The sequence below is a fragment of the Bos taurus genome, chromosome Y (genome assembly GCF_002263795.3).
Source record: "Bos taurus isolate L1 Dominette 01449 registration number 42190680 breed Hereford chromosome Y, ARS-UCD2.0, whole genome shotgun sequence".
Lineage (NCBI taxonomy): Eukaryota > Metazoa > Chordata > Mammalia > Artiodactyla > Bovidae > Bos > Bos taurus.
This window is the reverse complement of record NC_082638.1, coordinates 17,341,587-17,354,145: the sequence shown is the minus strand read 5'-3', so window position 1 is coordinate 17,354,145 and position 12,559 is coordinate 17,341,587. Positions and strand designations below refer to the sequence as shown.

The following is a 12,559-nucleotide window of genomic DNA, read 5'->3' as shown; positions in this document are numbered from 1 at the left end:
GCACATAGTCACTTCTATTGGCAGCCTTGAGTTTTCGTAGGTGGGGACTTTAAAGGGGTGGGGGTCATCCAAGGCATGCAGCCTTGAGCTGTTGGAAACTTAAAGACCCAGGTGCAGGCCTTACTGAGAAAGGGCTCCGTGGAGCCTTGCTCAAATTTGGCTAAGGTGAGAGTCGTTTTCCCTTGAAAGCAGAGAAACTCGAAGAGTGTGGATTGGGCCCTGCTCCCACCGCCGCTTGGAGCTGGGACAGCCTTCCCCAGGCGGTGGGGAGACCAAGCACATTTGCTTTTTCAGGTGTCCAGCAGAACGAGATCACACAGAAGCCATCAACCTCCACCATCACCCTGGTGACCAACACGGATTCGTCGCCCCTGGTCCCCAGCTCAGGACCCACGAGCACCCTTGCATCTTCGGTCAGCGCGCCCATCGCCACCGCTTCAGCTGATGTCGCTGCAGGCACCGCCGAGTACGCTAGCAGAGTGAGTGCCCGTGGTTGGATTGGGGAAGCCCAGCTTTGGGTCTTTCCAGGAATTAAAGGGGACCAGGAAGTGGTGGAATCCCTCCCCAACTCGCCTGTTCTCTTGGCCTGGTCCTTGTTAGGGATGTGGTGGCCAGGCTTGCCTGCTCTGTGTTCACTTGTGGGCACACTCTCCATTTAGGTTCTGTCTTCTGTCTTTTAAAATTTATTTTATTGAAGTATAGGTGATGTAGAAGGGTGTATTAATTTCGACGGTACAAGACAATGATTCAGTTATATACACGCATACTTTTTCATATTCCTTTCCATTATGGCTTACCACAGGATATTGATTGTCGTTCCCTGTGCTACACAGGAGGACCTTGTTGTTTATTTTACGTATAAGAGTTTGCACCTGGTAATCCCAGATTCCCAAAGCGTCCCGTCCACCACCCCAGCCCTCCTCTCTACTTCTCTCTTAATTTGCCGAGTGCTTTCATGCTCACTGTCTAATCCGGGCAAGTAAAGCTTGCTGTCGGATGAGGGTGCTCTGGAGTGATGTGCAGGTTCATGTCTGGAGAACCCGGGGAGTGAAAATCACCACCAGAATTGCAGCTCTCTGGGGAGTCCCTTCTGCTCCCTGCTGGGGCCTAGAACAGGAGTTGCTAGACAGCTGTAGAATGAAAGCGGGTTTTTGAGTGAACACCTAATGTCTTTTGAGAGAAAGCCTAATGTCTCATTGGGCTTCATATCAGTAACACTTTTGTTTAGTGTGGACAATTTGTAAGGTCTTTATTGAATTTGTTGTAATATTGCTGTACTTTCCTTCTTTCAAAACGTTTTGGTGTCGTTGACTACAAGGCTTGGGGAATCTTATCTCCCTGAGTAGGGAATCAAAACCGTACCCCCCACATTGGAAGGCTAGGTCTCAACCAGTGGGGTTTCAGGGACGTCCTCACTCCCATGTTACAGATGAGCACACTGAGATCTGGCCAGGTCAAACAGGTTGTCCGGGGTCACATAATCCGTGAATGTCTAATTGGCATTTTGAATGGTAGCAGCCAGGATCTAGAATCCACACTTGACCTGCCTTAGAGCTTGCTTGTGAATTCACACCAGGCCGGCTGACCACGGCTGTCCGCTGTCCCCAGACTGATTGTTCTTACATGTGGCTTTTTAAAGCAACCCTGCTCAAGAGTGAGTGTGGCTAAAGAGGAAACATCCAGGTCTTGGGGTTAGGGCTCTTAGTTAGTACTTCTGTCCCCCCATTTTGCATAAAAGACCAGGTTTTATCCAGTCTCAGAGTTTCAGAACATTCAGGGTTCCCCTTTCAGGTGTGGTCACATGCTCAAGGTTTTTGACTTACCTGTTCATCACCTTGAACAAGGATTGACTTTGTGTTTTCATTGACAGTGACTTCATACCTCAAGCGTGAAAATCACTTTATGTATGAAATAGAAAATTCCATATTTTGTGTAGGAAAATCGAGGCCAATTCTTTCAGTTGTTACATATACAGTGTTCTGTAACTCATAACGCAAGTCAGCACACAGATTTTCAAATGAGAAAGATGAAAAATTCCGTATTTCGTGTTACCTTGTTTATGCCCAATTCAACGTGAAATACCAGAATTTCATATTTCACGGGGAAAAGCTCCGTGCCTGGAGTTTCAAATGCCGACGTAGAGAAACCCATATTCAAGGCAGGAAAATCGGTGCCCGGATGTTCATTCATTAAATACAGAGAACTGCATGTTTCATGTAGGAAAATTACGACCCAGATTCTCCTACATGAAATATAAACAGTTCATTAGCTCATGGACTAAGTCTCTGCCACGATTTTCTTACAGAGGAAAGATAAAGACATGTAAGGAAATCTGTACTCAACAGAGGAAAAATCAGTGCCCCGGATTACATACGTAAAGTCATCAAAATTCCGTATTTTGTGTGCTAAAATCAGTGGCCTGATGTTCCTAAGTTTAATACACGACATTCCAGATTTCATGTGCAAAAGTCAGCACCCAAGTTTTCATACGGGAAATACACAGAATTCCAAATTTCATGCCGGCAAATAACACGTGCACCCATGATTCATATAACATATAGAGAATTCCATTTCCCTTTTGGGAAGTTTGTGGTGAGATTTTCACAGGTGAAACAGAGAGAATGCCACATTTCTTGGCAGAAAACTTAATGCATGTATTCTTTCGGGAAATAACGAGTTCCGCGCTTCACATAAAAGACTGTTGCCCACGTGTCCAAATGTGACACAAACCTGGACTTCTCTGTGTAGAGAGAGATTTAGAGACGAAACATCTCTCAATCCGGAGATGCTAAGAACAGTGTCCCGCTAAGAGCCATGACTCACCAGTGCCAGAGGAATTGAAGTCTGCCCATTTATTGTACAGAGGCGCTTTCAAAGTAGCTCTGTTCTCATCCAGCCCCCAGGTGAGAACACACGCCAGCCTACCCCATCAGCCCAGGCCTGTGGGACTGGGACAGGTGAGAGGATCAACCTAGGACACCCTTTTAAGGAGTGATGTTTCAAACTGGCAAAGGCTGCACGTAGCAGCGCTAAGTGCTGCTACAGTTCCCAAACCTTAGAGAAAAGGGCAAGCTGTGTTCATATGGCTGGTCATGTCGGGGAAAGAATGCTCCTTCACCTGAGGACAGAAAACCCTTTGTGGCCGGGTGTCCTAAGGGCTGTGCGTAGCCCCTCTTCTGTGCCGGGGAGTCTGGCCCACTCTGGCTCTGCTCCTTAGCATCCTCCCTGACTTGCCTCAGGTGCTTTTGGCCTGCCTCTCCTTTCTCCTCAGGGATCCGTGTTTACACTTACATGCCTGTTTACATGTACAGCTTGCTCCGTGGGTGAGATCCCTGGGCTTTCCTCCAGGGCTTTTCTCCAGTGTTTCTGCCGCCCCAAGATCGTCGTACTTTACACAAGCTCTTTCATGTTTTCAGTGTGCATTCTTCCATCCCCCAGCCAGGCCAGTTCAGAGAGTTCACACACACATTTTGCCCAGCGCACATGTGTTTGCACGCGCGTGCACGCACACACACACTCATACACACACTCACACACTCACACACCAACAATTCTGAAAAGCAACTTGCACACATGCGGAACTTTGGTTTACTGATCCAGGTGAATGCACTGTGGTAAGCACCGCTCTTTTTTTTTTTTTTTTGCCCCGGTTGATGTTTTCACTCGCTAATTGATCAAGTCAGTGTCCTCTTCTACTTCTATGGTATATCGTGGAAGGTGAATGGGAATGGCTCATGAGTGGGACTGATATCCAAAGAGGTTGGCAGGGTTGGAAGTCCTCACTGTGGACAGCGGAGTGACCTGTGCCTGTGTTCTCTACTCCTGTTGCCTTGGACTGGTTCACCGTGCCAGTCGGGTTGGTGTGATTCCATTCCCTGGGCTTTCCTTCCAGAAACGACACAGAAATAGCAAGGGACTTTGAACTTGAAATTGATCTCGCACCGCCTTTTCCCTAGGCTATAGAAGGTCACTGAGGACAAGAACTCTTTCACAACTTTCTCTGTACAGAAAGGCAAGCCCCAATTCCTATCACCTGGGTGATGATTTACTGACAATCATGAAGAAATTCTGCATGGGCAATGCCAGTTGAATGATCAACACAAGGACACATGGGTAGGGGTAAACGTTAGTGTATTTCAACCGTGCGGTGCTGTTTATAGAACACTTAACAAGTCAACCCCAAACCGTTCCTGACAGAGAAAAAAAAAAACATTTCCTGACATATGCATTCCTGCAACATCTTTGCCCTCTGTGATCCTAATCAATATTCTCCCTGCAATGAGTGATATTCCTGCACGTCAGGCATTACTGTAAGTGTGTGGGTATTCTTGTTTCCACATGTGGGTCACTGTTAACTATTCCTGTGATAAAGCATTTCTTGATGTGCACAAATATCATGGAAGTCTTTCAAAAAGTCACAGTTCAAGATGTTGGAAGCATTTGATCCAGGAAGGAAAGAATAGGTCCAATTCACATGCAGTCTAACAAAGATACGCAAACTTAACCAAAGAAGGAGTAAATACGAGCAACACCACGCATGTAGGTTGAATAGGGACGTGCAAGAACTCAGATAGATATGGCAGCAGAGCTGTGCATAATGGCACAAGCATGGGTACAACATGAAAGAGGACAGGAGGCATAGGCAGACCCACAGGAAGAAACATCAACTCACATTCATGGGCAAACACAATGGAGACACCCAGTCTTCATTGTAAACAGAGGAAAACATGAACACATCCAGGGCACAGGAAGCAAATGCAGCTCAGGCTGGTTGAGCCAGAATGCGCGTGAATTCATCACTAAACCGGCGAGTCTCACACGCATCGATATTCGGCGGAAGAAAACCTTACATGACACATCCAAGTGTGCAGTCAACTCTAAGAGCACCTAGCCTTTAGGGCCCAAGTGAAAGCCCTAGAGAGCCTGGGACACAAGTCACGGCAAGTCTCCAGAGGATGACCATCCAGTCAACGAAGACTATCTCTGCACTCCACTCGAGGACAGGTTAGAGCTAATGCCAACCCTGGTCCTGAAGCACTGGCAGGAAATATTAGGCACTGGGGGACCCTGTCCTAAACTTTTCTTGTCTTTAACTTCTTTGCAATGCCTTACGGAAACTTCTGAATGTGGGTAAATGCCATGCAGTCCCTAGAATGAGCCCAGTCTAAGGTCCCGAAAACCATGCCCCAGTATGCCATCTCACACCCGCTGTCGAGTTATCACACCATAGTTTCTGCTTTGTTTTGTTTTGAACTAGGACTGGGAAAGACAGGTACCAGCCTGCCGGAGCCCCACGGATTCTTGGACGTTGACAGATTCAGAAAGTAAGAAGACATGTTTCCAGTGTCTCCTGGGCTGCTTGTTCAGAAAGCACCCAGAGACGGCCAAGCCTTGCCTTCTAGCGCTGTAGATGCGTCTCTGGAGAAGGGGCAAAGCTGGGGTGTACATGGTCAAATGCAAAAGCTGGCCCTGGGCAGGAGATCTCATGCAGGGCACCGTGAAGAGGACATCCATAAAACCTGTGAACTTTACCCTTTGCCCTCAAAAGAGATGCTGCTTCAGGGAGAAAAGTTGTAGAGTGAGAACTTCATGCGAGACAGAACTTCATGTGGGACATCACCCTCAGGCATGCCCACGGTGGAGCCCTTCTATCTGGGATGAGAGGACAACAGTGGGGGGACAGACGTTGAACTCTGCCTACTCCATTTGTGCCAGTCTGTCTTTTGCTCAATCCAGAGGTGGACGCGATTCCAGAAAGCAGTCATCTACTTCAGAAGGACCGCCCTAAGTGCCGACCAGTCCCTCAGTGAGCTCCATATGCTCCAGCTGTTCCCACTGGCCCTTGGCCCACACAGTAGTGGCAAAGCCCTAGATGAAGGACAGCTCCTTTGTGGTTGAAAACATTCTGTGCTGAGCCATTCCACAAGGAAGAGAAACTGTCACCAGAGGGCTGGTGAGAAAAAATGCTTTTTCTACAGCTTGGCCTGACAGAGGGCCTTGGGCAAAGACCTTAAGCCTTCCTGGAAAAAGGGATATTGACCCCTGAGCTGCAGCAGCAGCAGCAGCAGCATGGGACACAGACCACATGGCTGCATAGGCTCACCCTAACAGCCTCTTTCCCCTCACTTCTGCCCCTGGACACGCTATACCGAAGCTGAGTTCTTGGAAAAAATAACAGAGTTCACATGAGCTCTAACATCTACGACGGGATCTGTTTTCCTTTATCTGATTCCTTGCAATTTCTCTTTTCCCCTGGTCACCTTTGCCAGAAACTAGTATCCTCACTGCCTTCCCACCCCTCACTTTCTCCCTAGGCCACAGCCCCCCTCCATATACCTTATACACAATGCCCTAAGATGTTACCTGGAACCCTAGCTCTGGGAAGCAGACTCTCAGCAAAGCTGACCGTGCACTCATATACACACTCATACACATGTGGCCTTCGAGGTTCATAGCGAGTTCAATGATAAGGCTTTTCCTTTGTTCTGTACCCTTATTAAAGTGTCTGATGATAGGCAACAGAGAAGATACCTGGGCCACCACCTTCCAACAGAATTGCATTCCACTGTTTCAATCTCTGGCCCTTGTTCACCAGACCCTTTCCACGAACAGCCACATTTCCCTTGTAAAATTGCCAGACCCACAGTCAATAGGCCCCTCATCTTCCTTCTCCGTCCTCCCCAACCCCCACCCCACAGGAAGAACGTCACCCCCTGACACAACCCCAACATACGACTTAGCCCCCTCTATGAATCTCCACAGACTGGTAATTCCCACGCGGTGAACTGACACTCATACATGCAGCTGAAGTGTTTGTCCTGAGGACCTGCCCAAACAATACACGCACGCATGCAGCTGATGCTTTTTATTTTTCCTTTGCAGTGAATTCAGGGTTACTGGTGTCTCACTGTCGATCCACTTCAGCACCAGACCACTCTTCACTACTTTCCCGTCCAAGAGAACTATGCTGGCCATTGGTCTTCACGTGAAGCAGCTTCTTCGGTTTTCTGTTTTAGGTGAAGGGGGGCACGCCATCGTTAAGTGTCTCAAAAGCTGGGGGGATCGGGTTCCTTTCAAAACAGAGAGACAGAGATATGTACACTTACCCTCCCCGGAAACTCTAAAGACAGCTTGATTCTTTCAAGTCAGTTCCCAGGGGGGTGTGTCTGTGAACGTTTACATGCCCTAGAAGCACAGAGTAAAAAACAGGTATCCCAGTCTTCAGCGTAGAACTATTTACAATAGCTAGGACGTGGAAGCAGCCTACGTGTCCATCAGCAGATGAAGGGATAAGGAAGTTGGAGTACACATACACAGCGGTGTCTTACACAGCACTAACATGGAAAGTGTCCATGTCAGTTCTAATGAGATGGAATGAACGTGGAGCCTACTATACCGCGTGAAGTAAGTCAGAAAGAGAAAGACAAACACTGTCCGTTCACACAAATATATGGAGTTGAGGACCTTGTACGTGGTGCTGAACATCCAACATGCAGGGCAGCAAAGAAGTAACAGACATATAAAGAACAGACTTTGGCCTCAGTGGGAGGTGGTGACGGTGGGTCAATGTGAGAGAGTAGCCCCAAAACGTTTACATTAGCTTATGCACAACAGATGATCAGTGCGAGTTTGACGCGTGCAGCAAGGCAACCAAAGTCATGTTGGGGGCAACCCAGACAGCCAGGCAGGGGAGGTCGGTGGGTGGCGGGTTCGGCATTTGGGGGGACACGTGTATCCCTATCGGTGATTCATGTTGGCCCATGTACAGCAAAACCTGTCACGGTATTGTAAAGTCATAATCCTCCAGTTAAAATAAATAAAAGAGGATTCTCCATAATCCTGCAGAGTGGTCAGTATGCTCAGAATGAGGGTGGCAGGAAAAAGATGCAAACGCAAATTAAAAACCAAAACGAGTGTGGTGATCAGAATCGAATCAAATGATGGGTCACTGGGGGAACCGCCTTGCACAAAGGAGACTCACAGGCCTTTTTGGAAATGGGACTTCATGAGGAAGAGCAGGTGGGTCCCAATTTAAGAGCAGCCTGAGGCTGGACTTGTTGGCCATGGAATGACGGTTCAGCCATGTGCAGCTGCCTCAGATATAAACTGCAGTGGCTTTGGCCTGTCCAGGCCACTTCATCCACCTCAAGCTTCTCTACTTAGAACCTGTTCTTCACCCCAGTTCTCTACCCTTGCTGTCCCTTGCTGATTCCCTCATGCCCTGGTGTCACTCTGTACTCCACGGAGTCTCACTGTCTTCACAAGTGGAATAAATGACCCAAGTTTTTGACAACACTTATGCCAGTGCTCGGCCCCTGGGCGCCTCACCTCTCGTCCTCCTGGTACCTTTTGTGGTGCAGCCTTCCTCCTCACATAGTACTGCAAAGGATTGGGCCACAGATCCCTTATGATGATCTGCCAGGGAAATGAGCAAGGTCAGCACAGGCCTGGCCAGACCATGAGCCCTCCCGTGCACGGCCAACAACTCCGACATAAGTCACCAGTTCTGGCCCAGTGGCCACGTGGGACCCCACCTCAGCAATCCAGTCAGATCCTGTGAAATTGTGGTCAAAGAACCAGTTGAAGAAGTTAACGCTGCTGTCGTGGTGCCTGCGCCTGTATGCCTTCCATTCAAAGCCCTGGTGCCACTGAACTGGAGTGGAACGAGATGCGTGGTATCCTGCAGGAAAAGCAGTTTGGGAGAAAGACCTAAATCACTTTTCGATTCAACCTAGACTTTTCTGCCCCCAACCACCGGGCCACCGCCCGCCACCCCTACCCACCCCCGCCCCCACCCAAGATCCAGGGAGCAGCTTCTCACCAGTGACCTTCATCAGGTACTCCTTGACAATCACTTCATTCTGGAAATACCTATTCCTCCGAAAGGACAATGTGATCTTGCAGTGACGAGTGGGATGCCTGAATTCCTCCACCTGCCAGGACAAAGTGTGCGGGGTGGGGTGGGTGTGAAACCTCTTTACAGAAGAGCTGTCCTTTCCTGTGTTAGGGATAGACCATGCCCTCTCCCCTCCCCAGTCACCTCCCCTCCACAATCATCAGTGTCCCCTGCCTGACCTCCAAGTTGGTCATGAAGTGAAGCATGTCTGCATCTTGCTTGCTCATCAAAACTGACATTTGGGGGTGGTTCATAAACTGCTTTAGGTCAAGGAGCCTCTAGATGCTAGAGGTAAAAGTGCTGGAAGAACAAAGCTAGCCTGAAGAGTAGAATGGCCCTCCCTGTTTGACTTCAACTTGCTACTGGTTAACTCGTCACATTTCGGTTCACGCGGGGCTATATGAATGCCGCACAAGGTCCAAGGCTGTGCCCATGAATGCCCTACCACGAGGAGGTGCTCTTCCTAACCGGATAAGCTTCATCTCAGCCCCTTGAAAGTTAGCTTACTTCGGGAAAACAAGCACTCCTAGCTAGAACCCGTACGACCACTTACACTTCCCCACCCCTCCCCCATTCCAGACAAGCCTTCTCTCCGAAGAGACCCTGGTGCTAATGACAATTCTGATAGGGACCTCTCAAAGTATAGCCCAACTATCAATTTGGGCTAGCCAGAACAGCAAGGACATCACACCTACGATCAGGAACAGATATGCAGGACGGTAACCAATACCCACCATCCAGAAAAGTAAATACGGTACCAGAACTGCCAGATCTGTAAACTGTTCCTGCCATAGCCCGGCTTAAACAAACAAACAAACACAAAACTCACAAGCACCACACCAAGGGATACAACTTCGACCCAGAAGCCACGGATGCCCTGGATGATGGCGCTTCTGTGTTCTAGATGCACCTTCCGCCGCTGACTGGTCTTATGTTTCAGGCGAGCATGCGCCCTTTGGGCTTTCTGATTCACGGGCTCCAGCTCCAGCTGCAGGGCCGCCAGCGCCTCCAGTGCAGGCCGGTCACTCAGGGCTCCGGGCCTTGGATGGTCGTGGACATGCTCCTCCGAGGACACCTGCTCCTGCTCCTCGTATGCCACCACCTCCACCTCCTCCATGACGTCCAACACCAGCAGCTGGAACTCCTGCCCGGGTCCCGCCACCTCTCCCTCCTCCACAGCCGCACCTTCCTCCACTGCCTCCACCCAGAAGAGGGCGGCCTCCTCGCCTGGCGCACCACCTGCGGCCTGCATCGCCTCTGCCGCCCACACGGAGCTGGTAGGCCCCAGGGCCCCTCCCTCATGAAGACCCGGGCTCACAACTAAGATCCAGGATCCCGGAGTGCTGCCGCCTTCCTCTGGCCCCGTCTCACTCTCCATGGTATTCTCGCCGAAGCCCGGAACTGCAAACAAGCTGGACGCTAGAGCACGGCAGACGGCCCTCACGGGCCGCCCGCCGGCCGCAGTCTACGTGGTCCTACTCCCGACGGGTTACTGGGCAAGAGCCAGGGAACGGCGAAAGGGAGAGACGCATGCGCAGAACCCTCTGCCACCAGGCCCGCCTACTATGGCGACGGGAAGGGGCTGAACTCTCCACCCTGACCTCCTGACCTCATCCCAGAACCAATCAAATGGAGTCTAAAGCGGTTCGCTCCTGGGACACGCCCCTTGGAATCCTGGGCCCTCTGCCAGCCTGTGACAGGCGGCCAATGTCGGCCCAGCGCAAAGTGGGCGTGTCCTGGCAAGCCTTTTGCCTGCCTAGCAGTGCAGCCGCGCCCGAGCAGCGACTGGGAGAGCCAGGGCCACCTGAAGCTGCAACAGTCCTCAAGCTTGAAGTTGCCCCTGGGGCAGCGGGCCCGTGTGCTCAGGGACCCACTCAGGAAGACAGGGTTCCTGGGTACCTCAGGGACAGAGTTGCTCTCCTCCGATCCAAACCGCAAGCCACGGGGTGGGCGTGGGGGGAGTAGGAGGGAGGCGGGCAGGGTAGGGGGGTTTGGGGGAGGAGTGCGCGGTGGAGGGGGATGGGGAAGCGGGGCGGGGGCCCGGGTGGGGGCGGGCTTACGCCGACCTCACCCATGTGCACCTGCTGCAGAGTCACGGCTAAACTTGTGCCTTAGGCTTGAGCAGTTGTCAGGAATGCCAGCCCTCCTCTGAGGAAGAGGCAGAGCACTTTCCTCGGCTAGCTGTCCAAGCCCCACGATGCAGCCCCAAGCCCAACCAGCCTGGAGCCCCTGGCCTACGGTCTGTCTGCCCTCGGCCTTTCCCCCGGCCCGTGGCTTAGAGCAGGCGCCCACGTAGCTAAGGATGTGCGCCTGCAGATGCACTTGCCAGAGGCACAGAGCTGTTCCTGCAAGTGTTTCAAGTGGACCAAAGTGCTCCTCCTGACCATTAGTTACTCCTACGTCCGGGCCGCCTAGCTCAGGTGGGCACACTCAGGTTAAGTGCCTGGACAGTTTCCACTGCTCACGCTCTTTCTCCTAGGATGTCTGCTGTTTCACACTGAGCACCTACCTCCCTTAGTCCTGACACACGCACAGACCCACCACACCCCCCCCCACAAACACACACAAACACGTGACACAAGTACACACATGCGTGCAACACACAGAGCCACAAATGCCAACAGGTGTTTCAGAGACTGAAGAACCAGTGGATCGCATGAAATGCATAGATGTCTTTATTTCTAACGGGAAAATGTTCATTCTGATCTTCAGATGTGAAATATAGAGAAGTCCATCTTCCATGAGGGAGAATCATGCCTAGATTTGGATACAGGAAGTATAGAGAACTCCTTATTTCATGGTGGACAGTCCTTGATTTATACATGAGAAATACAAGAAGTTAAGCATTTCACGAAGAAACAGTGGTGCCCAGAATTTCATTTATGAAATAGAGATAATTCCAATTCCATATTGGTTTGCCAGATCTTAATTTCACACTTCATGTCAGTAAAATTTTATTGAGATCTTCATATACGAAATGTATACAATTTCAGGATTCAAGAAGGGAATTGTAGGCTCAACTTTTCATATGTAAAATATATAGAATTCCCCACTCATGTAGGAAAACGTGTGCACAGATATACGTCTGGGAGACACAAGATTCCACATATGATGAAGAAAATGATGCAAGTCGATTTTCATACATGAAATACCGATTTCCTATTTCAGGTAGAAACCTCTGCACCCATGTTCTCACATGTGAAAGAAGGACAATTGCATATTTTATGCAGAAAAATCATCTTTCTGGTTTTCATCTGCATGAATCAGGGAATGCAGAGCAAGTGCTCTGGAGCAATCCCGAAGAATAGCGTAGGCAGGGATGTGGGAGCGGCTCCAGGATAGCTGGGACCCCTGTGTACTTATGGCTTATTAATGTTGATGCATGGCAGAAGCCATTACAATATTGTATCATAATTAACCCCCAGTTAAATTTAATAAAAAGAAAAGTGAAAGAAGAAAGGGACTCGACTGCTCTGTGGTGGCCTAAATGGGAAGGAAATCCAAAATTGACGGGATACACGTACAGCTAAAACTTGATTCACGCACAGCAGAAACCAAAGAAACACTGTAACGTGACTATGGCCCCAAAATAATGGTTGGAAGTACATCACATGTCCAGTATAATTCCGGCAGTGAAAAAATAAATGGTAGCCCCGTTTGCAG

At 49.9% G+C, this 12,559-nt stretch overlaps 1 protein-coding gene across 2 annotated transcripts; it reads right to left on the bottom strand.

Moving 5' to 3' along the window:
• Window positions 1-6,850: 6,850 nt before the first annotated feature.
• Window positions 6,851-10,500, bottom strand: LOC132344481 (testis-specific Y-encoded protein 3-like). Of its 2 annotated transcripts, XM_059884090.1 has the most exons (6): window positions 9,747-10,499; window positions 9,076-9,153; window positions 8,822-8,933; window positions 8,535-8,680; window positions 8,329-8,415; window positions 6,851-7,070 (listed from the first exon to the last, which is right to left on the bottom strand). In XM_059884090.1, the coding sequence occupies exons 1-6, from the start codon at window positions 10,272-10,274 to the stop codon at window positions 7,047-7,049; spliced, it is 975 nt and encodes a 324-aa protein (XP_059740073.1). In that variant the 5' UTR covers window positions 10,275-10,499; the 3' UTR covers window positions 6,851-7,046. The 2 variants fall into 2 exon arrangements, with proteins under 2 accessions (XP_059740073.1, XP_059740074.1); XM_059884091.1 differs by lacking the exon at window positions 9,076-9,153 and having other exon boundaries at window positions 9,726-10,500.
• Window positions 10,501-12,559: the final 2,059 nt, after the last annotated feature.